At 45.2% G+C, this 27,121-nt stretch overlaps 1 protein-coding gene across 4 annotated transcripts in view; it reads right to left on the reverse strand.

The window, feature by feature from the left end:
• SKIC3 (SKI3 subunit of superkiller complex) overlaps positions 1 to 27,121 on the reverse strand; it is a 262,730-nt gene that overhangs the window by 210,907 nt on the left and 24,702 nt on the right. For 3 of the 4 annotated variants that reach the window (XM_073590811.1, XM_073590899.1, XM_073590727.1), the window contains exons 5-7: positions 10,300 to 10,375; positions 1,772 to 1,912; positions 846 to 944 (exon numbers count right to left, since the gene is read on the reverse strand). In XM_073590811.1, coding sequence (XP_073446912.1) covers positions 846 to 944; positions 1,772 to 1,912; positions 10,300 to 10,375 — 316 coding nt within the window. The remainder of the gene's footprint in view (positions 1 to 845; positions 945 to 1,771; positions 1,913 to 10,299; positions 10,376 to 27,121) is intronic. The other variant, XM_073540938.1, reaches the window with a different exon arrangement.

A 27,121-nucleotide genomic window follows, 5' to 3' on the forward strand; every position in this document is an offset into this window, starting at 1 on the left:
ACAAACAAATGGTGTATTTTTATTCATCTTTTGAGAACATGGGGTGCCAACTTCACTCAGGTGATGTTGATGTAGGGTGGTGCTGAGCCATGGAGGGCTTTGTGGGTGAGGGTAATAAGTTCATACTGAATTCTGGAGTGGATGGGTAGCCAGTGTAATGACTGGCACAAGGTAGAGGCATCGGTGTAACGATTGGTGAGGAATATGATCCTGGCTGCAGCATTCAAGACAGATTGGAGACGGGAGAGTTTGGTAAGATTGTAGCCTAACTGGGGCCATGAACTAATGTGAAATTACAATCCTTGTACTGTACAGAAGAACACAGATGTGTCTGCCATTACCTTTTTCTTACAGTTAATAAGGACTCCAAAACAATATCTTGATTTACACGTAGAACCCTGGACAGCCTGCAATTCACATCACATCCAGCCGAGGGGACACACAGACACATGTCTCGGACATCTTGTGACAGAATAACATGAAATTAAGTATTTTTATTTTTTGTCTCATTTTGGGTCCCAGTGTGTTAATCCAAAAGGAAAGTTATGGAAGGAAACATCTGTACTTGACACCGTCTACACACCATTAGATCATAGGTCGGGGCCTCCGGTCCTTAACTACTGATTCCTCTAGTGACTACAGAATGGGCACTAATTTATTAGTTCAGGTTTCCTACTGTAGGGCATTTTCTCCAAATTACATAATACAGAAATTCTTGTGAAGAGTAGCTCGGTGGTGCAGTGTACGTGCCATGGTTAGTGAAGAGGCTTTGCTTTATGAATATTGGACCTATAGATAAAAAATTCTGTATTAAGGCACATTATATTAGATTGTGGTCTTTTTACCTTGGACAAACAAAGAATGTACCGCTGACAGAGCACCTTGTGTTCTTCTGAGGGGATCTCCTCCATACAGGAGAGGGCATTATCAAATGCATGTAATAGCTGTAATGGAAGCAGAAGAGAAAATAATTAAATGCACATTACACAAATGCGATCATGCTGCAGCGTCGGCGCCAGACTGCTGAGGGCGATTTTTTTTTTCATATATTCATTATGTAATGAAGGGGGCAGGTCAGTGAGGGATCAGTGACCTGTCAGAAACCGTTCTGATGAATACTTAATCAGAGCACCACATGAACCCCGCCTTAGGACACGAGCAAGATCATTAACTCAAAACTGAAAATAAAGATTAAACAACAACCACAAGACGGATTTCATCACCAGGTATCATTGTAATCAGCATAACAGCGCCGACCTGACACTGCCTGTAGGTTATTGTGCACAATCCTGCCGACAGGGTCCCTTAAATATTTATCAAGTTCTCTTCAATGGAGCACATTATAGTAGATTTTACACCATTTCCCTTTAGTCAGATATGGGAATAAAATATTTTTTTTTATTTTGTACTTTATGTTTTTATTTGAACACGTCAATAATGAGAACACCATCCTGGCTACCATACGTGCAAAATGTCAAAAAGTCCCTTGGAACAAAAAAAATATGAAAACAAAATGCAAAGTGTAGAGCAAAGGCACGTTATATCAGACTGTGGACTTTTTAGCTTTGACAAGCAATGAATGTACTGCTGACAGAGTGTACCGTTTCTAAATGGTGGGATCCTTAGAAAAGCAACTGCAGGTGCAGTGGTAGCTCCTGGTTATAGTCCCTGAAGGGGCCTAATGGTTTATTTTAAAAATGAAAAGCATATATGTGTATATAGCATCTGTACAGTCTAGCTAAAAAAGTAACGGGTCAGCACTATAATTTACCAGCTGCTGGGTCTCATTGTCTTGGAGTTCAGTCTCCTCTCCGAGCAGCTCAGTCATCTTTTTCCATAGTTGGTAAAGTTCATCCTTTCTGATGTCTTCATCTTCCTTCATCTTGATAAACTGTTGCCATGTATGTGCTGCCTGACATGGATATATTGAAACAATGATGGGTTAAAAGGGACAATGGGATGTTTTCCATCTCTTAGATGCATTAGATACTCATAAAGAAAACTGTAGTTAGGAACCCGGCTCGATCAGAAGACTAAATGCTCCACGATGCTTCACCGGGAGCCACCTGCTTTCCATAGTCCGCCATGCATTGGGCTTGGGTCTGGCATTGTAGTTCAGTCCCATTCACCTGAATGTGACAGAGCTGTAGGACCAGGAACAGATACTGCTTATTGTATGGTGGTATACCTGGTAATCAGTGGAGGAGATGCTTGACTCACTGGAGCACCGTGGTTCCTTCACTCTGCTGACTGTCAGGATTGCCAGGGTTCGGAATAGAAAAGCCCTTAAAGGAAGTCTGTCACCCCCAAAATGCATTTTAAATGGGCTATCCAGTGTTGCAAGGGACTTAGTCTCAATAACAACCATACCAGCAGTGAACCTGCATGAGAAAATAACTTAACATGCAAAATTAGGTGGCTTCGGCTTTCACTTTGTATGGCCAAGAGATTGGTGCATCATTATGCCTCCTCATTTCAATATTTTGGCCGAACATTCAGTTCTGATTCCCAGGACTCATTTTCAAAAGAGAATACTGTCTGAATGCCGCCGTGCACATTCTCCTCCCTGTCTACTTTCTTCTGATCGCGCTTGCTGCACTTCCAGGTTTTATTAGTGTAATGAGCAGCATAAATAGAAAGGATGCAAGGAATAGGATGCGCACAGACACAGCGTGCACGCACACAAACAGCCTGCAGATTAGACACAGCTTGCATGCCACATACATGCCAGCAGCAGTCAGACAGTGCTCAGTACCCAGAGTCAGTCAAAAGTGTGGGAAGGGTCCCAATACGCAAATAAGGAGGCACATCTGTACAACAGACTCTGAGCCATGCCAAGGGTGCACCAAAGCCTCCTCGCTTGCATGTGAATTAAAAGTGACTTTCTCATGCACTGTATGAGCACCAGGTACAGTGCTAGTATGGTTGTTACAGTGTCTTGAAAAAGTATTCATAACTCGTGAACGTTAACACATTTTTTCACATTACATTCATAAACGTAAATGTATTTTATTGGGATTGGGAACATTTCAATTTGAAAATTGTGATGTGCATTTGTATTCAGACCTGTGTAGTCTGATACACATAAATAAAATCCTGAGTGATCTATTGAATCCCAGATGTCACAAAACTCATAATTGAGTGCATCTGTGTGTAATTTATCATCCAACATTGGAAGGAGTATGGCACAAGTGTGAACCTACCAAGACATGGCCGTCTACCTAGGCCCATTGTGACTCTGGAAGAGCTGCAGAGATTCACAGCTCAGGTGGGATATTGTTCCACTAAACAACTATTAGTTGTATACTCCACAAATCTGGCCTTTATGGAAGAGTGGCAAAAATAAAGTCTTTTTTTAAAGTAAAGAATTCCCATTTGTAATCAGCAAAAAGCAATGTAGGGGACACAGCTAACATGTGGAAGAAGATGCTCTGTTCAGATGAGGCTGAATAGAACATTTTGGGCTAAGTGCAAAACGCTATGTGTGGCGAAAAACTAACACTGCACATCACCCTGAAAACACCACCTCACTGTCAAACATGGTGGTGGCAGCATTGTGCTATGGGGATGCTTTTCTACAGCAGCAACAAGGAAGCTGGTTAGAGTTGATGGGAAACGGATGAAGCTAATTACAGGGCAATCCTGGAAGAAAAACTTGTCAGAGGATGAAAAAGACTTGAGACTGAGGAGTAGGTTCACCTTCCAGTAGGGCAACAACCCTAAACATACTACCACAGCTACAATGGAATGGTTTAGAGCAAAGCATATTCATGTGTGTGAATGCACCAGTCACAGTCCACACCTCAATCCCATTGAGAATCTGAGGAAAGAAATTTTACTGTTCACAGGCGCTTTACCACCAGTGACAATGACCCTTCAAGGTTAGAGGAGGCTCAGTTTTTATAAAGCTGGGAAATTTGCATCTCCTGGCCTTACATAAACAATGATTGTGAACAAACCATAACCCTAACAGGCTAATTAAGGTCTGAAACTTTGGTCAAACTTATCTGAGCACACACATCTACAAGGGTATCCAAACTTTTGCATAGGCCCATTTTCCTTTTTTATAATTTTTAAAATGTAAGAGATGACTATATATATATATATATATATATATATATATATATATATATATATATATATATATATATATAAAATTTTTTTGCCTAAAATACAAAGGAAAAGGGTCATCTTTAACTTTAGCCCTTTTAGAGATCATTTCATCTTCCACTAGCTTAACTGTTCACAATAACCCTAATTTTGACCAGGGGTGCCCAAGCTTTTACAGGCCACTGTCCACCACCTGTGTGGAAACATCAGCACGTAAATCATTTGCCTGAAAAGTTCATCATTATAAAAACAGGATTTTGGTTGCTTACCGTAAAATCTGTTTCTCATAGTCTTCATTGGGGACACAGGAACCGTGGGTGTGTGCTGCTGCCACTAGGAGGTTGACACTATGCCATGAAAAAAATGTTAACTCCGCCTTCGCAGTATACACCCCTCCGACCAGCTGTAGGACAATCAGTTAGTGAAAAAGCAGTAGGAGGAGACATTATCATGTAAGTCATCATATATTGATGACAAGTAACAAAATCATGGGAGGGTGCTGTGTCCCCCAATGAAGACTATGAGAAACAGATTTTATGGTAAGCAACCAAAATCCTGTTTTCTCTTTTGTTTCATTGGGGGACACAGGAACCGTGGGACGCACAAAAGCAGTCCCTGGGGTGGGAGAAGACAGAAACTTCCTTCAGGTCACAGAACTCGCCACTGCCGCCTGCAAGATTCTTCTGCCTAGGCTGGCGTCCGCTGAAGCATAGGTATGGATCTTATAGAACCTTGAAAAGATATGCACGGACGACCATGTGGCTGCCTCGCACAACTGCATGGCTGATGCCCTATTGTGTACCGCCCAGGAGGCGCCCACTGCCCGGGTTGAATGGACCTTGACCCCAGCAGGGGACACCATGTCCTTCACTCGGTAGGCTTCCACAATTGCCATTCTGATCCAGCGGGCAATTGTTGCCTTAGAGGCCGGCAGGCCTCTTCTCACCCTATTGGGGATAACAAAGAGCGAGTCTGCCTTCCTGAAGGGAGCGGACCTGGCCAGATAGGCCCTTATCGCCCTGACCAGGTCTAGCTTATTCAAAGAACACTCAAGAGGATGGCTTGGGGTGGGACAAAATGATGGAAGGATTATATCCTAATTCAGGTGGAAGGCCAATACTACCTTGGGAAGAAAGTTAGGAGGAGGCCGCAAAACAACCTTGTCCTGGTGCATAATTAAGAATGGAGGGCGACAGGACAATGCCGCTAATTCTGAAACCCGCTTAATAGAGGTGATGGCTACGAGAAATACCACATTCAAGGACAACATAGACATGTGAGCTTCCTGGAGGGGTTCAAAGGGTGAATCTGTCAAGGCTTCCAATACCTAGTTAAGATCCCATGGAGCCACTGGGGATTTGTAAGGAGGAGATGTATGTGCCACCCCTTGCAGAAAGGTCTTAACCTGTAAGCGGGAGGCCAAATTTCTTTGAAAAAGAATAGAGAGAGCAGATACCTGGCCTTTCAAAGAACTTAGGGCCAGACTGGCATCTAACTCTGCCTGGAGAAAAGCTAGGACAGATGGTAGGGAACAGGTGCATAGGTGTGATGTGATTAGATTCACCCCAGCCAAAATAGGCCTTCCAGGCTCGATAATAGACCCTGGAAGAGGATGGCTTCCTAGCCTGGATCATTGTATTAATGACTCGGTCCGAAAATCCCGCAGTTCTCAGCATTGTGGTTTCAACGGCAATGCCGTCAAATTGAGCATCTGAGAATTCGGGTGGTAAAACGGCCCCTGAGCCAGGAGATCTGGTCTGTCGGGGAGTCTCCAGGGGGTGCCTGCGAGAAGATTAATAATTTCTGCGAACCAGGCCCTACTGGGCCAGTACGGGGAGATCAATATGACCGGCCACCCTTCCGCCTTGATCTTCTTTAGCAGTCTGGGCAGGAGAGGAAGGGGAGGGAACAGGTAAGGGAGTCTGAACTATGTCCAGGGAATGACCAGCGTGTCGACCCCTATTGCTAGAGGATCGCGGTATCTTGAGACAAACTGTTGGACCCTTCTGTTCTGTCGCGACGCCAGAAGGTCCACGTCTGGAGTCCCCCATGACCGGTATATCTGACGGAACACGTCCTGACTGATGTAAGGACCATTCTCCTGCCGCGAGACCCTCCCGACTGAGGAAGTCGGCGGCCATGTTGTCTTTGCCGGGAGTGTAAACTGCCGAAATTGCCGGAATTGCGGTTTCCGCCCAGTTGAGGATTCTGGATACCCCGGCCAGTGCCCGGGGACTCCTGGTTCCCCCTTGGTGATTGATGTATGCCACCGCTGTAGCATTGACCATTTGAATCCAGACTGGCTGGTTGTTGAGGTATCTTTCACAATGTAGGAGTACTACAAAGACCGCCCTCAGTTCTAGAATAATGATTGATAGTGAGGATTTTCGCCTTGACCATCGTCCCAGGACCGTCAGGTGACGGAATACCGCACCCCAGCCCAGGACACTGGCATCTGTAGTTACCACCTGCCAGTAGACGGGGGAAAAGACCGTCCCAGATGAACGAGGGGGGAGGTCAGCCACCACTTGAGGAACTCCCTGGTCTGAATGGAAGGGAGGAAGGGGCGATCCAGCGAAGAGATGGACCTGTCCCACTAAAGGAGGATGTTCCTTTGTAGTATCCTGGAACGGAACAGGGCAAAGGGTATTGCCTCTGAGGCTGCCACTATCCACCCCAGGACTCTCATGGCAGCGCAAAAGGATAGAAGTCGGAATTTTAACAGAGAGCAAATTCCCTGCTGGAAGGTATTCCACTTTCTTTCTGGGAGAAAAACCCTCGAGCGGCGGGTGTCGATTATCATCCCTAAGAATTCTAGGCGTTGTGTTGGCGTTAGGTGAGATTTTTCCCTGTTTACGATCCAACCACACCGGGACAGCGTATTTAAAACCACCGCTAGGTTTTCCTGGGCCTGAGTGACGGAGGGCGCTTTGACGAGAATATCGTCAAGATATGGTACTAATATTATGCCTCTGGCCCTTAATATAGCTACCATCGCTGCCATAATCTTTGTAAAACTTCTGGGGGCTGTTGCCAGCCCAAATGGCAGGGCCACAAACTGGAAATGCTGCTCTTGGACAGCAAACCACAAAAACCTTTGATGTCCCTGAAAAATGGGGACGTGCAGGTAGGCGTCCTGAATATCTATGGAACATAGGAATTCCTGATCCTCCATAGATGTAATTACCGACCGAATCGACTCCATCCTGAAATGGTGTAAGTGGACCCATTTGTTTAGCCTTTTGAGGTCTAGTATGGGACGAACTGAGCCATCCTTTTTTGGTATCACAAACAGGAGTAAAAGCCGGTGAAACGTTCCTGCTCGGGAATGGGGACGATTACTCCTGCGTTGAGGAGAGAGTCGATTGCCGCAAAAAACCCTAGAGCCATAGCAGCGTCTTTTGGAGGTTGCGATAGAAAGAAATGGTCTCGCGGATGCGTGTTGAAGTCTATCTTGCATCCTGTGGATACCCCCTACTTTACCCAGATATCCTCTACTGAACTCTGCCAGACATCTCTGAAGAGGAGAAGGTGGCCTCCTAGTCTGGAAGAGATATTGGGAAGGGAGTTGGATTCCCTGCCGGCGTCAGGCTGAAGTGGCTCTGCTCGGCCCTTACCTGGTAGCTTTGCTGTTGGATCTGCGGGAATGCCATGAAGGGGTGGCCCGAAAGATACCCTCCTCCTGTCTCTAGGTGCTTGCGACCTCTGTGGGCCCTGAGTATAAGTGCCTGTCGCTGGGGTATAGCAAAAGGGCTGAAAGGGCTGAGCCCTACGGTTGAAAACATATCGACGAGGCTTGGCCTGAGGGACAAGGAAGCTTGTACCCCCCGTTGCATCCTTAATGATTTGATCTAACATTGACCCAAAGAGTCGGGCACCCTGAAACGGCAGATTGGTCAGTGATTTCTGGTGATACCATATACCTCCCGGCTTGAGAGATTTGATCTGCGAACTCCGCCAGTTCCGCTGGTGGCGCCCCGGCCAATATGCGCTGTCTAAACTGTTTGACCCTTTCTGTAACGGACTTAGCTTCCCAGGCTGAGGCGAAGGCTGGACACAATGTAGCGGCTGCCCCACTGGCGAGTGGGAGGACTGTATTGGTAAAGAGTCTGGACATTGGTGGATCCACCAAAGGGGAGGCGGTCCAGTTGGCGGTGAGATCTGGAAGGAAAGGATATAGAATCCCAAAACGACTTCCCCTCTGAAACCGCCTGGTTGGGTTTTCCCTTTCCCTGGCCAATACTTCCTCAAAATCCTTGTGGGAGGCGAAGGCCCTAGTGGGGGAATTATGACGCTTAAATGAAAAAGCCTGATCATAAGGTTTTGATGTGGCGTCCCCAATGTTAAAGGTCTCATTGACTGCGGCAATGAGGCCCTGAACCATATCCTTGACGCCCTGGGACTGTTCTGGCCCGTACTCAGAACCCTCCTCTGAATGTATCTCTGATAATGCCTCGCCTGATTCTGGGGATGAGGACCGTGAGGAGGCAGACGGCCAGAGGAATTCTGGCGGTGAGATGGAGTGAGAAGGGGACCTGGGTTGGTGGTCCTGTCTAAACCTTTTATGGCCTCTAGAAGGCCCAAAAGGAGGCTAATTTGATGCTACTGTGTCCACTGGAGTCTGAAGTGGCAATCTGTCAAGCACCGTTACCAAGGTCTGTGATACCTTGGTAAGGTCGGCCACTGACTTAGATAAGGAAGAGGCCCATCCTGGACACTCACTGTCTCCCATGGCGATGGATGGCCCCTGGGCGGCAGGCAGGGTGGCTTCCTCCTGCTCCAGGGATAATGCGGGAGCAATGACAGGTAAGGCGGGGAGGCTGCACCTGCTCTCTAGCGTAGGTGACACCGTGGGTCTGCTGCAATCTGAGCATAGTGGCGAGGACTGACCTGAAGGAAGCCTGACATTGCATTTGGTACATACAAAATATTTGACCAAGGTCGCTGAATCAGATGAGGAGGAGCGGGACTGCTCTCCCTTGGGCATACTGACAGGCTTTACCTGGTGCCGACCGTTGGGGGTAGAAAGTGGAGTGAGGGAGCAACCAGTAGTGCAGTACTCACATACCCATGACCTGTGTCCAGGCCGCAGCTGCCGCCCGAAGGCTAATGAGGGAGCGAGAGAGAGCGAGGTGAACAGCCCCCTGCCTCGAAGCTTTTATGAAATCCCCGCCCGGAAGCGGTGGGCTGGGCCCTGCTCTGGCCTCCTGGAGCACCAAGATGGCGCTGGTACAGGAAGAGGAAACTGAGGGGCGGAGCTTGCCGGAAGCCGGATTCTGGCGTCGGCCGTGCTGGGCTCCTACTAGAGCCCAGGGCCATAACGCTGCCACGGGAGGAGGCTGGAACCGTGCTGCACCCCGTGCTTGAAAATAAATGTTGGCTCTTAAACTAAGTATAGAGCCTAGGGCGGCTGGTGACCAGAATCTAAAACGCTGCAGCCTCTTACCTCCAATTCACCCCGTAACACGGGTCGGTTATCTGCATGAAAAGATTGCTGTCCCAAAACTTTTCTGCAGGGCGTCTCTCTCAATCATCAGGCTCTGGCGGGCGAGTGATGGGAAACAAAGGTCAGGACCAGGAGCGGCCACCTGAACACGAGTCCTGTGTTAGGGGTTAGGGTCCTGCCAGTGGGATTCGTGAGGATACGGGGTGGCAGTACACGCCATACTCATAATCCCAGTGTGGGAATACAGATGTAGCATATCTACTCTGTATCCCTCCATGGTTACCTGAAAAGGAACGACGCACATTGAGGTAGGCATGGGTCTGCGATAGACCCCTGTCCACCTCCTGCTGACACTAAGCAAAACCGATTGTCCTACAGCCGGTTGGAGGGGTGTACACTGCGGAGGCGGAGTTAACATTTTTTTCATGGCATAGTGTCAACCTCCTAATGGCAGCAGCACACACCCACGGTTCCTGTGTCCCCCAATGAGACGAAAGAGAAAATGTTTTGCTTTAATTGTAAAATAGCATAAAAAATCTGTCAGTGCTGAGTGATATTTAACAGGCTTTCGGCTACCACTGGTTATCATGTGTTTATCCATCTCCAGATAAATAGAGGTCACCATAACTGACATTACTGAGGCTGTGTTTGCCATAAAGGGGCTGAAAGGGGTTACATACAGCAATAAGAGACCTGAGAGCTATCAACTATATTCCAAATAATAATCTAAAATATAAGCTCACCTGCATACATTTCTTCTCCTGCTGATATAGTTCCACTAACTTTCTACAAACTTCACTCCACTTTTGCTTGTCAGAACTGGAAAATTAAGTAAGGATTAAAATGGTTTACAGAATATCAACTGGCCAAAAATAACCAATTAACCTTGTAATCAACTTGATTCTTTCCATTTTTCAGCAGTATAGTAATAATATATACAGTATATAATATATATATATATATATATTAACGTTCCACCATGTGAATGGACGGGGATTACTCTCTTGGCAGGTCTTTGAGGTAAACACTGGCACGTCCAGGGTTAAAATTAAGCCAGTTTAATTATTTAGACAGTTCCAGCAGCCATTACACTGTCTGTTAAACCTTCAGCTTTAACACATGGATGCAGATACAGTCTCTCACTGACCCCAGTCAGTATAACCACGGACACCTGCCCATTACCTGCTGGTGTCGGCCACACAGGTTCCTGGGTACCTCTTATCCACAGAGGCACCCTATAGCCACTTCTCATACAGTCTTTCACTGACCCCGGTCAGTATAACACACGGCTGTCAAGACCATTACCTGTTGGATCGCCCAGACAGGTTTGCGGATCCCTCTTGTCCTCAGAGGCATCCGATAGATATCAGTTCACACAGTCTCTTTCTGACCCTGGTCAGTATCACACGGTTTTCAAGACCGTTACCTGTTGGCCACGCAGGTTCCCTGATCCCTCTTACCGCAGAGGCATCCTGTACACATTTCTCTCTGACCCCGGTCAGCATCACATGGTTTTGAAGACCGTCAGCTCCTTTTGGCTCGGAGTCGCTGGCACGGCTTTCCCAGGCTATGCGACGTCCGAGCCTGGAACATGGGAGCTCTGTCTGGGCTGACAGTCTCCAACACACACTCTCCCATGTGCAACACACCTGCCTTAGATAGCCTGTAACCACTCCCAGTTACCTACCACATGGCTAGTCACATGATCATGACCTTATCACAGGTCCTGCAGATTCACAACCACACACATATCGTCAAACAAAACGTGGTACAGTGAGCCCCCTCACCACAGTGTGTGGTACATGGGTCGCGGACCCTCCAAACTCTCAAAGCTACCTGTAGCCCGGACCCAAATGTGAACAACAACTACTTAAGAAAACACTCTGGGCTACATCACAGGGAGCTGCCATCCCCGTGACACATACCTTCCATTAACCACTTGACCACCAGTCACACCACAATATATATACACACACACACATATTATATATACACATATACATACACACACACACTTGTAATATATAATTACAGGTATGTGTGTGTATATGTATGTGTGCGTGTGTGTGTATGTATATATACACATATACACACACCTATTTTCACACACACACACATATATACACTCACTGGCCACTTTATTAGGTACACCATGCTAGTAACGGGTTGGACCCCCTTTTGCCTTCAGAACTGCCTCAATTCTTCGTGGCAGAGATTCAACAAGGTGCTGGAAGCATTCCTCAGAGATTTTGGACCATATTGACATGATGGCATCACACAGTTGGCGCAGATTTGTCGGCTGCACATCCCTGATGCGAATCTCCCGTTCCACCACATCCCAAAGATGCTCTATTGGATTGAGATCTGGTGACTGAGGAGGCCATTTGAGTACAGTGAACTCATTGTCATGTTCAAGAAACCAATCTGAGATGATTCGAGCTTTATGACATGGCGCATTATCCTGCTGAAAGTAGCCATCAGATGCCTGTTCTTAGCTGAGAGGAGTGGTACCCAGTGTGGTCTTCTGCTGCTGTAGCCCATCTGCCTCAAAGTTCGACGCACTGTGCGTTCAGAGATGCTCTTCTGCCTACCTTGGTTGTAACGGGTGGCAATTTGAGTCACTGTTGCCTTTCTATCAGCTCGAACCAGTATGCCCATTCTCCTCTGACCTCTGGCATCAACAAGGCATTTCCGGCCACAGAACTGCCGCTCACTGGATTTTTTTTCTTTTTCGGACCATTCTCTGTAAACCCTAGAGATGGTTGTGCGTGAAAATCCCAGTAGATCAGCAGTTTCTGAAATACTCAGACCAGCCCTTCTGGCACCAACAATCTTGCCACGTTCAAAGGCACTCAAATCACCTTTCTTCCCCATACTGATGCTCGGTTTGAACTGCAGGAGATTGTCTTGACCATGTCTACATGCCTAAATGCACTGAGTTGCCGCCATGTGATTGGCTGATTAGAAATTAAGTCTTAACACACAGTTGGACAGGTGTACCTAATAAAGTGGCCAGTGAGTGTGTATATATATATATATATATATATATATATATATATATATATATATATATATATATATATATATATATATATATATATATATATATGCTATGAACCCGTTCAACGCCCGGGTGGCGAGCAATTTTATTGGTATATGGTCTCCCATCCTGCTATGTGCTGCCAGCCTCCTATCATGGTACGCATGGCACCCCTCACCCCCCCCAATCCTGGTATGCATGGCATCCCATTCTTCATCCTGGTATGCATGGTACCCTCACCCCCCCAAGCCTGGTATCCATGGTACTCCCTCATCCCTATCCTGGTATGCATGGTCCCCTCACCCCCCCCAAGCCTGGTATCCATGGTACTCCCTCATCCCTATCCTGGTATGCATGGTCCCCTCAGCCCCTATCTTGGTATGCATGATCCCCACACCCCCAATCCTGGTATGCATGGTCCTCTCACCCCCTATCCTGGTATGCATGGTACTCCCTCATCCCTATCCTGGTATGCATGGTCCCCTCACCCCCCTATCATGGTATGCATGGTCCCCTCACCCCCTATCCTGGTATGCATGGTACCCCTCATCACCCAATCCAGGTATGCATGGTACTCCCCATCACCCAATCCAGGTATGCATGGTACTCCCTCATCCCTATCCTGGTATGGATGGTACTGCTTCATTCCTATCCTGGAATGTATGGTCCCCTCACCCCCTAACCTGGTATGCATGGAACCCCTCATCCTCCAATCCTGGTATGCATGGTACCCCTCAACCCCCAATCCTGGTATGAATGGTACCCCTCATTCCCCAATCCTGGTATGTATGGTCCCCTCACCCCCCCCCCAATCCTGGTATGCATGGTACCCCTCATTCCCCAATCCTGTTATGTATGGTTCCCTCACCCCCCCATCCTGGTATGCATGGTACCTCTCATCCCCCAATCCTGGTATGCATGGCCCCTCACCCCCCAATCATGGTTTGCATGGTCCTCTCACCCCCCCCCAATCCTGGTATGCATGGTACCACTCATCCCCCAATCCTGGTACGCATGGTCCTCACACACACCCCCCTCCCCATCCTGGTATGCATGGTCCTCTCACCTCCCCAATCCTGGTATGCATGGTCCTCTCACCTCCCCAATCCTGGTATGCATGGCCCCCTCACCCCCCTAATCCTGGTATGCATGGTCCTCTCACCCCCCCCCATCCTGGTATGCATGGCCCCCTCACCCCCCTAATCCTGGTATGCATGGTCCTCTCACCCCCCCATCCTGGTATGCATGGCCCCCTCACCCCCCAATCCTGGTAAGCAAGGCCCCCTCACCCCCCCAATCCTGGTATGCATGGCCTCCTCACCCCCCTGTCCTGGTATGCATGGGCCTCTCACCCCCCCCCTATCCTGGTATGCATGGTAACACTCACTCCTATTAATACTACACACATACACAAAAAAAAAAAAAACACATTTATACTCACCCCTTTTTCCTGTGCTCCAGCGCTGTCAAGTTCTGCTGGAGGCCGGGGCAGGAGTGCGGCCGGAATCGTGGATGCCCTGCCCATAGCGCTGTCCGGCGCCATATTGCTGAAGACACACTGCAAGTGTGTCTTCAGTAAAATGGCGCTGGATCGCGCTATGCGCATGCGCGATTCCAGCCGCACTCCTACCCGGTCTCCTGCCCCGAAGAGAAGCGCCGCGGCAACGCTCCTCCCGGTCAGGTAAGTATGTAAGTATGGCGTCGGAGATGGCGGTATGCAGTGTTTACAGTACCACCATCTCTGGCGCCATACTCCTCACCGCTGGCTGCCTCACTCTGGAGCCAGACTGCGCAGGCGCATCGCGCTTGTGCGGTCTATAAAGGCTTCGGACAGAGTGATGTGTGAGACTGGTCATCTTACTATCTAGTAAAAGAATTGCACATCTGAATAATACATGATATGAATTACTTACTTACCTATGTGTGTGAATGTAACAAGGGTGACATTGCTTCCTTCTAATATTGATATGCACTGTGTATATATGTGCACATATCTATAAAAATGATTAATATATCCTGGTATATCGATATTAGAAGGAAGTAATGCAGCTTTAGTCACGTAGAGAAGCAATTCTTGTGATGTTTTATTCAGATGTGCAATTCCATCACTACAGATTGGAGGATGACTATTCTGGCCATAAGAGATTAGTGCAAAACAAATGAGATTAAAAAATATGATGTCATTTGTTTCCAAAAATTTGGCCTTAAAAAAAGTTCTGATTATTATGGACCCTGGCTGTCAGTGAATATTTAGAGGGCAATATTGATGTTGGATGATAAAACGGTATGTCCAATGTAACGTAATGGTCACTGTGCTTTCAAACAACTTCAGTTCAACTAATAGTTAATATGCTAAACAGTCAATCTGTAAAATAACAATTAAGATATTATGGTGTCTTAATCCTCCTCCACCACCCCCAGAAAAAAAACAATCCAAAATGCCAGCCACTAGGAGTCTTCTTAATGTCTAACTTACTGTTTCCTATTCTCAATTGTGACACTGAGACAGTTTACATAAAGTGGGGCTGGTTTCATTTCTCTGCTCTTCCTCGTAGGGTATGTGCACACGGTGCGGATTCTGCTGCGGATCTGCAGCTGCGGGTCTGCAGCAGATTTAGGTGCGTTGTACAGTACCATTGTTTTCAATGGTAAACTGGAAAACGCTGTGCACATGCTGCAGGTTACATTCCGCAGCATGTCAATTCTTTAGTGCAGAAACGCTGCAGTTTCACACCTCATCCATTATGAGGTGTAAAACCGCAGGGCAAAACCGCAGATATATTTGCGGATTTATCTGCGGCTTTTACTACAAAATCCGCAGAGCCAAAAAACCTCAGTGTGCACATAGCCTTATGTCTGTCAAACTGCATACAGGTGTTTCCGTTTGAAGGAGGCAAGCCTCTTACAGTGCCTACAAGTAGTATTCAACCCCCTGCAGATTTAGCAGGTTTACACATTCGGAATTAACTTGGCATTGTGACATTTGGACTGTAGATCAGCCTGGAAGTGTGAAATGCACTGCAGCAAAAAAGAATGTTATTTCTTTGTTTAATTTTTTTTTTAAATTGTGAAAAGTTTATTCAGAGGGTCATTTATTATTCAACCCCTCAAACCACCAGAATTCTGTTTGGTTCCCCTAAAGTATTAAGAAGTATTTCAGGCACAAAGAACAATGAGCTTCACATGTTTGGATTAATTATCTCTTTTTCCAGCCTTTTCTGACTATTTAAGACCCTCCGGTTTAACAGCGAGTGATCCACTAGCTAGAAATAATATCTTCACCAGCAAGTCTAGCTTGCTGGTGAAGATATTTAAGACCCTCCCCAAACTTGTGAACAGCACTCATACATGGTCAACATGGGAAAGACAAAGGAGCATTCCAAGGCCATCAGAGACAAGATCGTGGAGGGTCACAAGGCTGGCAAGGGGTACAAAACCCTTTCCAAGGAGTTGGGCCTACCTGTCTCCACTGTTGGGAGCATCATCCGGAAGTGGAAGGCTTATGGAACTACTGTTAGCCTTCCACGGCCTGGACAGCCTTTGAAAGTTTCCTCCCGTGCCGAGGCCAGGCTTGTCCGAAGAGTCAAGGCTAACCCAAGGACAACAAGGAAGGAGCTCCGGGAAGATCTCATGGCAGTGGGGACATTGGTTTCAGTCAATACCATAAGTAACGTACTCCACCGCAATGGTCTCCGTTCCAGACGAGCCCGTAAGGTACCTTTACTTTCAAAGTGTCATGTCAAGGCTCGTCTACAATTTGCTCATGATCACTTGGAGGACTCTGAGACAGACTGGTTCAAGGTTCTCTGGTCTGATGAGACCAAGATCGAGATCTTTGGTGCCAACCACACACGTGACGTTTGGAGACTGGATGGCACTGCATACGACCCCAAGAATACCATCCCTACAGTCAAGCATGGAGTGGCAGCATCATGCTGTGGGGCTGTTTCTCAGCCAAGGGGCCTGGCCATCTGGTCCGCATCCATGGGAAGATGGATAGCACGGCCTACCTGGAGATTTTGGCCAAGAACCTCCGCTCCTCCATCAAGGATCTTAAGATGGGTCGTCATTTCATCTTCCAACACGACAACGACCCAAAGCACACAGCCAAGAAAACCAAGGCCTGGTTCAAGAGGGAAAAAAATCAAGGTGTTGGAGTGGCCTAGTCAGTCTCCTGACCTTAACCCAATTGAAAACTTGTGGAAGGAGCTCAAGATTAAAGTCCACATGAGACACCCAAAGAACCTAGATAACTTGGAGAAGATCTGCATGGAGGAGTGGGCCAAGATAACTCCAGAGACCTGTGCCGGCCTGATCAGGTCTTATAAAAGACGATTATTAGCTGTAATTGAAAACAAGGGTTATTCCACAAAATATTAAAACTAGGGGTTGAATAATAATTGACCCACACTTGTATGTTTAAAATTTATTAAAATTTAAATGAGCAACATAACTTTTTGGTTTGTAAGATTTATGCATCTGTTAATAAATCCTGCTCTTGTGTGAAGTTTGAAGGCTCTAACTTATTTGCATCTTATCAAACCTGCTAAATCTGCAGGGGGTTGAATACTACTTGTAGGCACTGTATCAATGGCAAGAGCAATACATGTTGGGAAGGTACAGCACCTATTGTCCTGGCAGAACGCCGATGAACAGGAACCACCCTCTCAAAAAGAGTGAATTGCCAGTTAAAAACCATGAGAATCGGCCAATTCTTGGACACACCAGACTGATATGTGCTCCAATTTGTTGTGAGGGTTGATGTCATTAAGACTATACCTTTCTGTAAAAGGACAAGTATGCTTTAAACTCAAATATGTTTCCGCAGTTTAAGAGCTTACTACAAAGTAAATGACCGTTTCATCCAAATGTTGTCTGACAAAGCCCTATTATCACATCATCCTACGTCACTTCAGATGCACTTTCAGGAAATTTCCTTTTATAATAAATGCCCTCTACTTAAAGAAAGTAGAAAAACAGTCAACTAATCGTCACATTATATTAAGCAAGATGGCGCAGAAACTGGGGTGAGAGCTTTTAAAATCATTACACAGAAAGAGGACAGACAGTAATAACTTGTTCCACCATGCTAATAGCGGCCACAATGTGCTCACAACTGCTTCCTCCCCTAAAGGTTAATGTATAAGCGTCACAACTGAATCACCATCATCAAGGTAAATGACAGCGCGGAGCTTTATTACAGGAGCTGTTATGTCATGACCAATATGTACTGTAATAATTCACAGAAACTGGTTGGGTTTTTTGATGTTTTTAAAACTTAAATAGAACCTGCCATCACGATTTGCATGTTAAAGTAAAGGTGTGGCCATAACGGCGCAGGTATACAGTCATGGCCAAAAGTTTTGAGAATGACACAAATATTAATTTTTGCAAAGTCTACTTCTTCATTTTTTCTAATGGCAATTTGCATATACTCCAGAATGTTATAAAGAGTGATCAGCTTAACAGCAATTACTTGCAAAGTCAATATTTGCCTAGAAAATTAACTTTATCCCCCAAAACACATTTCAACATCATTGCAGCCCTGCCTTAAAAGGACCAGCTAACATCGTTTCAGTGATTGCTCCATTAACACAGGTGTGGGTGTTGATGAGGACAGGGCTGGAAATCAATCTGTCATGATTAAGTAAGAATGACACCACTGGACACTTTAAAAGGAGGCTGGTGCTTGGCATCATTGTTTCTCTTCTGTTAACCATGGTTATCTCTAAAGAAACACGTGCAGTCATCATTGCACTGCACAAAAATAGCCTAACAGGGAAGAGTATCGCAGCTAGAAAGACTGCACCTCAGTCAACAATCTATCGCATCATCAAGAACTTCAAGGAGAGAGGTTCCCTTGTTGCCAAAAAGGCTCCAGGGCGCCCAAGAAAGACCAGCAAGCGCCAGGACCGTCTCTTAAAAGTGTTTCAGCTGCGGATCGGGCTACCAGCAGTGCAGAGATTGCTCAGGAATGGCAGCAGGCAGGTGTGAGTGCATCTGCACGCACTGTGAGGCGGAGACTCTTGGAGCAAGGTCTGGTCTCAAGGAGGGCAGCAAAGAAGCCACTTCTCTCCAGAAAAAACATCATGGACAGACTGATATTCTGCAAGAGGTACAGGGAGTGGACTGCTGAGGACTGGGGTAAAGTCATTTTCTCTGATGAATCCCCTTTTCGATTGTTTGGGACATCTGGAAAACGGCTTATTTGGAGACGACCAGGTGAGCGCTACCACCAGTCTTGTCTCATGCCAGCTGTCAAGCATCCTGAAACCATTCATGTGTGGGGTTGCTTCTCAGCCAAGGGAATGGGCTCTCTCTCAGTCTTGCCTAAAAACACAGCCATGAATAAAGAATGGTACCAAGAGCAGTTTGGTGATCAACAATGCCTTTTTCAACATGATGGAGCACCTTGCCATACAGCAAAGGTGATAACTAAATGGCTCAGGGAACAAAACAGAGATTTTGGGACCATGGCCTGGAAACTCCCCAGATCTTAATCCCATTGAGAACTTGTGGTCAATCATCAAGAGACGGGTGGACAAACAAAAACCTTCAAATTCAGACAAAATAAAAGCATTGATTTTGTAAGAATGGACTGCTATCAGTCAGGATTTGATCCAGAAGTTGATTGAGAGCATGCCAGGGAGAATTGCTGAGGTCCTGAAGAAGAAGGGTCAACACTGCAAATATTGACTTGCTGCATTAACTCATTCTGTCAATATAACCTTTTGTTACTCATAATATGATTGCAATTATATTTCTGTATGTGATAAAAAAACATCTGACAAAGACACATAAAAACCAGAGGGCAGCAGATCATGTGAAAATATAACATTTGTGTCATTCTCAAAACTTTTGGCCATGACTGTACAGATTCAATAGAAACCTCATGGGAAGAAATCCGCATCCTGATTGTTCTTTCACTTGCAATTGAAGTTTGGGTGGTGGCGCATGTGCAGACTGACGACCTGGCAATCTTCAGTAAAATGAAGCTGGTGGCACGAGAATGAGGACAGCGCAAGCTTTAAAAAAGGAGGCAGATTCAGACACCAGATGTGCGGTGGAGGGGATAAGCACAGCTGAAGACCCTACCCCCCACTCCCTTCCCTGTGCACTGAAAGCTTATTACACCCAAACTTCAAATGCGGATTAACGAACAACCAGTATATGTATAACAGAGCAATTATGGCCTGGCCATGCCTTTACTTTAACAAGCAAAACTGTGATGACAGGGTCTTTCTAACCCTTTAAAGCAAGCCAGGTTTGACAATATAAGATAAGACGACCTCCTTTCAGGTGTATGCTGCATATCTGCCTCCAACCCGACCTGAAAAATAAGAAAACGAGCTTTTATTACACTCACCTGCCAGGCAGTCTGGCCGAGGGGTGTTGTTCTTCATCGTCCAGCGCCTCCCTCCTTCTTGCTTCATATGGATGATGCGTCCCTACGTCATCCACACAGTCTCCCCGGAATCGCACTCCTGGCAGGCATACTTTTCTGCCCTAACTAGTACTGCAGTGCGCATGCGCTGGGGCTCTTTCACCTTTCCCTGCGCCAGGACATTGCAGTACTTTTCTATGCCCTAAACAGGACAGAGAAGTACGCCTGCGCAGGAGAGCGATGCCAGGGAGACTGTGTGGATGACGCAGGGACACGTCATCCACACGAAGCAAGGAGGACGGCATCATAAGAAGATGGGAGGCGACGGATCAAAATTGCCACACCCCTTGGACTGGACCGCCCTCCAGGTGACTATAATAAAAGGTCTTTTTCAGATCTTTCAGGTCGGGATGGGGCAAATATACAGCATTATAGAATGCTGCATATCAGCCCTGAAAGGTGGTGGCCATTTGTTATCAGTCAAACATGGAGACAGGTTCGCTTTAAAGCAGGGGTCTCAAACTCAATTTACCCGGGGGCCGCTGGAGGTAGAATCTGGGTGAGGCTGGGCCGCATCAGGCTTTCCACAAGAAAAGCTCTTACAAAAACATTCCAATGTTATTAAATGTCTTTATTTTTTCATCTTATTTTGTGTTAAAAAATAAATTCCAATGCATGGCCAGACCACCGCACAGGAGATATTTCACCAGCTGTGTGATGCCATTGAGAATGCCGGTTTACCTTGGAGGAGGTTTGTTGGAATAACAATGCTTCTGAGCCCGGGGTAATGGCGCAAGTTCGCAATAAGGCCGGCTGATGTCCCGCCTCCGAGAGCAATATACCGCACCGCTCCACCGCTCATTCTGAACCCGGAGCACCTGAGTCTGTGGCGCGGTCCGGTCCAGTCTTTGCTCGGCTGCTCCTGCTGCATGTGTTGTGAGTGTGACTCATACGCCTTGCCTACTGACAGCAGGCTGCTGCGACTGTCTAGCCATCATCATACTCACCTCCTCCTGCTGCAGCTCCGATGGTCCAGTGCCGACATCTTCTTCCTGTATGAGCGCGCAGTCACACGTCACATGGTACCGCTCATTAAGCTCATGAATATGAGTGCCACGCCTATGAGAGTGTAGTGGCATCCATATTCATGACCTTAATGAGCGGTACTATGTGTGACTGGGATTTCACATGCGAGACTCGGCCGTGTTTCTCGCATGTGTGATCCCGGCCGAGGTGAGGGCTGCAAACTATTGTCCCGAGGGCCCATGAGGTGAGGGCCGCAAACTATTGTCCCGAGGGCCGCAGTTGGCCCGCGGGCCGCGAGTTTGAGACCCCTGCTTTAAAGGGAGCTTGCAGCAGCATTGTGCACAGTATGTACACTTCAAATGTATGGTATGCGGTACTTATGGGTTGTCGTTGATTACATTTTCAGGGCCTTAAAGGTTACCTATCAGCAGTAACCTACACACAGTGTCAGGTTCGCGCTGTTATACCGATTAAAATGATACCTGGATTGATGAAATCCGTCTTGTGGTTGTTGTTTAATCTTTATTTTCAGTTTTGAGTTCATGATATGCTCGTGCTCCGGGGCGGTCTATGGGGCGGCTTCATGTGGTATTCACCTGTATAGCTTCTGACAGGCCACTGATCGATCCCTCAGTGACCTGCATCCTAGTTTACATAAATGAATATTCTATATATAGCTTGGGGAAAAAAAACCCTTCTGCAGGCAGGAGCCGGCTGTGGCACCTACGCTGGAGCATGATCGCATATCTATTGTGCATATAATTTGTTTGATCTTTTCCTTATACTTAAAAAAAAAAAAATCTGTTGGAAAATGGCGTCGGCCTCGCCTGCGCAGTAGCAGTTATCGGTGTATATAGAGGTGATCCAATAGCTGCTATTGCGCAAGCATCGGCGGCCCCATCTTGCTAGAGAAAAAAATTCCTCCTCCAAATCACAAGATGGATTTCATCACCAAGTATCATATTAATCAGCATAACGGCGCCGACCTGTCACTGTCTGTAGTTTACTGTACACAATCCTGCTGACAGGTTCACTTTAAGGACTGAGCCATTTTATATGCTAATGACCGAGCCTCATTTGTCATTTTATATGGTAATAACTCTGGAACGCTTCAATGGATCCCACTGATTCTGAGAATGTTTTCTCGTGACATACTCTACTTCATGATAGTGGTAAAATTTGTTCGATTTGCATTTATTTCTGAAAAAAATTGGAAATTTGGCGAAAACCCCTCAAGGTGCTCAAAACCACATTAAATAAGCATGTTAAACATTTAGGTACATCACAGGAATTAACCCCTTCACCACCTTGCGATTTTCTGTTTTTGCTTGCCTTCTTCCTAACGCCATAACTTTTTTATATTTGCGTCAATATGGCCGTATGAGGGCTTGTTTTTTGCGGGACTAGTTGTACTTTTGTATGAGACCAATGACTTTAGCAATTAATTTGCCATATCTCATAGCACATTATTTACATAGGTGGACACCACAAAGAAATTGTAGATTAGTAGGAAACGAAAAAGGGTAGGGAAAGCATGTGAATCAAAATGAACTTTTATAGATTTATTAAATAACATGCTTTTAGTTTTTTTAAACAAATTTACACACATCCTGGTAAGGATGCATATTGAGTCACAGTTAGTTGTGTGATATTATATTCAAGGCTGTGACTCACTAAGGTCCCGATATAGGACTTGATTGCAGAGACATAGTTACTTAAAATAGGATCCTTAACCATTGTCCCTAATAAATTATTGGTCGGGTTTCTTATATCTATAGATACAGGGTCTCAAATTTGATGCCAGGCGTATATGTGTCTGGGAAAAATTGGTGATATCCAATTGACGCACCACAATGGATTTAGGCTAGTTTCACACTAGCATATGGAGGAGCTGTGGAGGGATGCCGATTTCTTCTGTGAAGCTCTGCCCATGAAGCTCTGCTCCGCACCTCCTCCGATCAGCTTCGCCTCCATCGGCATGCGGCCTGCGTACCCTATCTCTAGCATTAGGTACACAGGCCGTGCCGATGTATGCGGATGCCTCTGCATTCGTCGTTTTGACGGTGCGGCGACCGCACCAAAATGCAACATGTTGCGTTCGGTGCAGGTCACCGCACTGTCAAAACGACGCATGCGGAGGCATCCGCATACATCAGCACGGCCTGCGTACCTCATGCTAGAGTTAGGGCACGCAGGCCGTATGCCAATGGAGGCTGAGCTGACCGGAGGAGGTGCGGCCGTGGGCGGAGCTTCACGGAGGAAGTCTGCATCCCTTCGCAGCTCCTCCATACGCTAGTGTGAAACTAGCCTTAACCACTATTGTGTTACATAAAAGATAATTAACACTGCCTTAAAGATCATATAGAGGTATAATTGAGATGTTATAATGACTAACACACCACTATTTATCGCACATATAGATTGCTAAGACTGTTGTGCAGCTAAAACAGGAGACAGCATATACAGGTGCTTTTCACAAAACTAGAATGTCATCAAAAGTTAAGTCAGTAGTCTTGCCCATGATTGTGTAGCCCACTGAAACAGACTAAGGGACCTTTTTAAACACTTAGGAAGCCTTTACATGTGTTTTTTTGTTAATTCTTCTAATTTACTGAGATACTGACTTTTGGGTTTTCATTGGCTGTAAGCCATAATCATCAACTTTAACAGAAATAAGAACTTGAAATAGATCACTGTTTGTAATAACTCTATATAATATATGAGTTTCACTTTTTGTATTGAAGAACTGAAATAAATTAACTTTTTGATGTTAGTCTATGCTTGTGAGATGCACCTGTACATGTGAAACTGGATGCCACATATCAAACCTCAGGTATCAATGTCTACACAGAAGGTCTAGAGACCACGTGGGCAAAACCATGAAGTGTCCTTCATGATAAAACATCACACCAGTCCTAATCCAGGGATTATAGTGGGGGGAGGCATAATGTACGTTAGCTGGACGCCTCCATTCTTGAGTCAAGGCTCCCAAACAGCAGGGAGGTACATTGATTTGGTGCAGGGTGGATAAAAATCAATGTTTTTTTTAAAAAAAATAAAAAAAAAAATAAAAAAAAATCGGATTTTTTTGATTTAAATCGGATTTTTTTCAATAAACTGCTTTTTGAGGAAAATATTTTACCATCCAAAGGTTCTTCCATCATGAGATAAAGCTGAGTTGTGTAACTCAGTAGAATAAAGGTTGTATATGTGTAACATTCACAATGCCATGCTCTTCCAGAGGTTTCTGTAGGATTAGTGGGCAGTTTCTCTCCTATATTATCACAGACGCTCGCTTTACTTACGCAGTTCTCAAAACTGAATTTGACTCCGCAGAGGTCCCAGCCTCTTCTTCACGGCAAAAATTTAACAACATGAACAGAGTTGAGAAAAAGACCTTAATCCTATTGTTCTACAAACCTATGAATACAGAATCAACCCCTTCAGTGCCAAGTCCAAGAAGTTAGACAATATGTTTCTGATTGTTTGGAGTGGAATAGATCTGCACAACACAAGAAGAATGTGAATCTAAGTGTGAGGAGGAGGAAGGGCAAGCAGACAAGAAAATGAAAGTGAAACTTTGAGCACAATACTGCAGCATAGCCACAGACAGACAAGTCTGGATCTGTTTGTGTGTACGATCTGAGGTTTATTACATTCTTTCCTTATAATGGCAGCAGGCCGTAAAAGAGACCCAGTTTGGGAATATTTTAATGAAGCTCCTTCGCCTATCGGTAAGGCAGGCATGCGTGCAAAATGCAAACGATGCAACAAAGAGATGCAAGGCCTGGTGGCGCGAATGAGGCAACATCATGAGAAGTGCGGTGATGAAGATGACCAAAGAAACACTTCTGAACAGGCAGGATCTTCAGGTTGGTAAACATTTTTATTGAATCCTATTTCTAAAGACTGAACTGTCATGTGTGAGAAAAATTATATTTCTTATTATTACTGCATGTTACTGTCATTTGGTACAGTTATGAAGAAAAACAAATATTCCTTTTGGGGCAGGGGCAGTGATGTGTTGTGTACAATAAGCAGAAATTGTATAAACAATAAAATAACAGCATTGACTTTTTTTGTTTAGGGGAATTCATGGATTCTGGAAACTATCCACCTCCAAGATCACCATCATCCTGTTCTACAGTTTCAGAGTTATCCATCCAGGATAGTGCTTCATTAGCAGCAGCATCATCAGACACCCACAGCCACATATCACCATCACCCAAAAGGAAGAAAAAACCTTTACCTCCTGGAACCACCATAGATAGGTTTGTGATAAGAACTAGCAGATTAGAAAAAGAGTTGATTGATGAAAAAATTGCCCAGTTTATTTATGCAACGAACTCTTCTTTCCGTCTGACTGAGAACCCACATTTCATTAATATGGTTCAGTCACTGAGACCAGAATACAGTCCACCCAGCAGAGCTGATGTTGCAGGGAAACTGCTGGATCAAGTGTATGACAGAGAAATGGAGCAATGTGCAACACCTCTGGAGGGTAAAATTGTTAACCTAAGTATTGATGGGTGGAGTAATGTCCACAATGATCCTATTGTATGTGCTTGTATAACAACAGAAGAAGGTAAAGTCTTCCTTGCACAAACAACTGATACGTCAGGAAATGCACACACAGCAGAATACTTACAAGAAGTGGCAGTAAAAGCTATAACGACATGTGAACAAAAATTCAAATGTCTAGTACGCAGTTTGGTCACTGACAATGCTGCAAACGTATCCAAGATGAGAAGAGATTTAGAAGAGCAGGGAGGGGATACAAAGCTGCTAATAACATATGGTTGCAGTGCTCATTTGCTGCACCTCTTAGCCAAAGGCTTAAGTGTTCCAGAAATAAAGGCTAATGTTATTGAAATTGCTAAATACTTCCGTAATAATCATTTTGCTGCAGCAGCTCTGAAAAGGATGGGTGGAACCAAGCTAACGCTCCCACAAGATGTTAGATGGAACTCTGTGGTGGACTGTTTTGAGCAGTATATCAAAAACTGGCCTATTCTGATGACACTTTGTGAAGAAAATCGAGATAAAATAGATGGCACTGTCACGGCCAAAATCCTCAACATTGGGCTTAAGAGAAATGTTGAACATATGCTGAGCTTCCTGAAACCCATCTCTCAAGCTTTAAACAAAATACAGAAAAATAGCTGTTTTATTGCGGATGCTGTTGAAATTTGGAAGGAACTGAGTGAACACTTAAAAACAGAACTACACATGGACAGAATTAAATTACAAGCAGTAAACAAACGAATGGGACAAGCACTGACTCCAGCTCATTTTTTGGCAAATATTGTCAATATCCAATATCAGGGTCAAAATCTAAGTGCTGAGGAAGAGGAGTTAGCTATGACATGGGTATCCAGCAATCATCCATCTTTAATGCCAACTATAATAAACTTCAGAGCTAAGGGGGAACCATTCAAGAAATATATGTTTGCTGAAGATATTTTAAGGAAGGTCACACCAGTAAACTGGTGGAAGTCACTTAAGCACTTGGATTTAGAGACTGTTCAAGTAATGATTTCACTTTTAACAGCAGTAGCTTCTTCTGCAGGCGTTGAGAGAATTTTCTCTTCCTTTGGACTCATTCATTCTAAATTGAGAAATCGGTTGGGACCCAATAAAGCAGGAAAGCTTGTTTTTCTTTTCCAGATTATGAATAGGAACAAAGATGATGATGATGATGATGATGATGATGATGATGACGACAAGTGAGCTACAGAGGACAGCAGGGACAGTAGTATTTAAGTTTTTCATGTGTCGGCTGGGCTGACAGTCTAAGTTTCTTAAAATATATATATATTTTGTTTAGCCAAACTAGTTAACAAACATGGATGTTTGTTTAAGCAAATAACTTATGCTGTAATGTTGTTATTGTTTCAGTTGAATAAATCTATTTAAATTGTTATTAAGGTCAGGATTATTTTTCTCCTTCCTAAGTACAACAGAACAGTGGTGTCCAAATATGAATGATTAACCCATTAAACTGGGGAGAAAAAAGTAATATAAAAAGTGATTCTAAAAATCTTCATCTACTTGCATGTTAAAGTAGCAAGAACTAGTTTAGGTAGAAACTTTGATTTAAATCAAGCCTTACTGA

Source organism: Dendrobates tinctorius, unplaced genomic scaffold, assembly GCF_039654945.1.
Source record: "Dendrobates tinctorius isolate UK_male_01 unplaced genomic scaffold, ASM3965494v1 ptg000003l, whole genome shotgun sequence".
In the NCBI taxonomy this organism is placed as follows: Eukaryota; Metazoa; Chordata; class Amphibia; order Anura; family Dendrobatidae; genus Dendrobates; species Dendrobates tinctorius.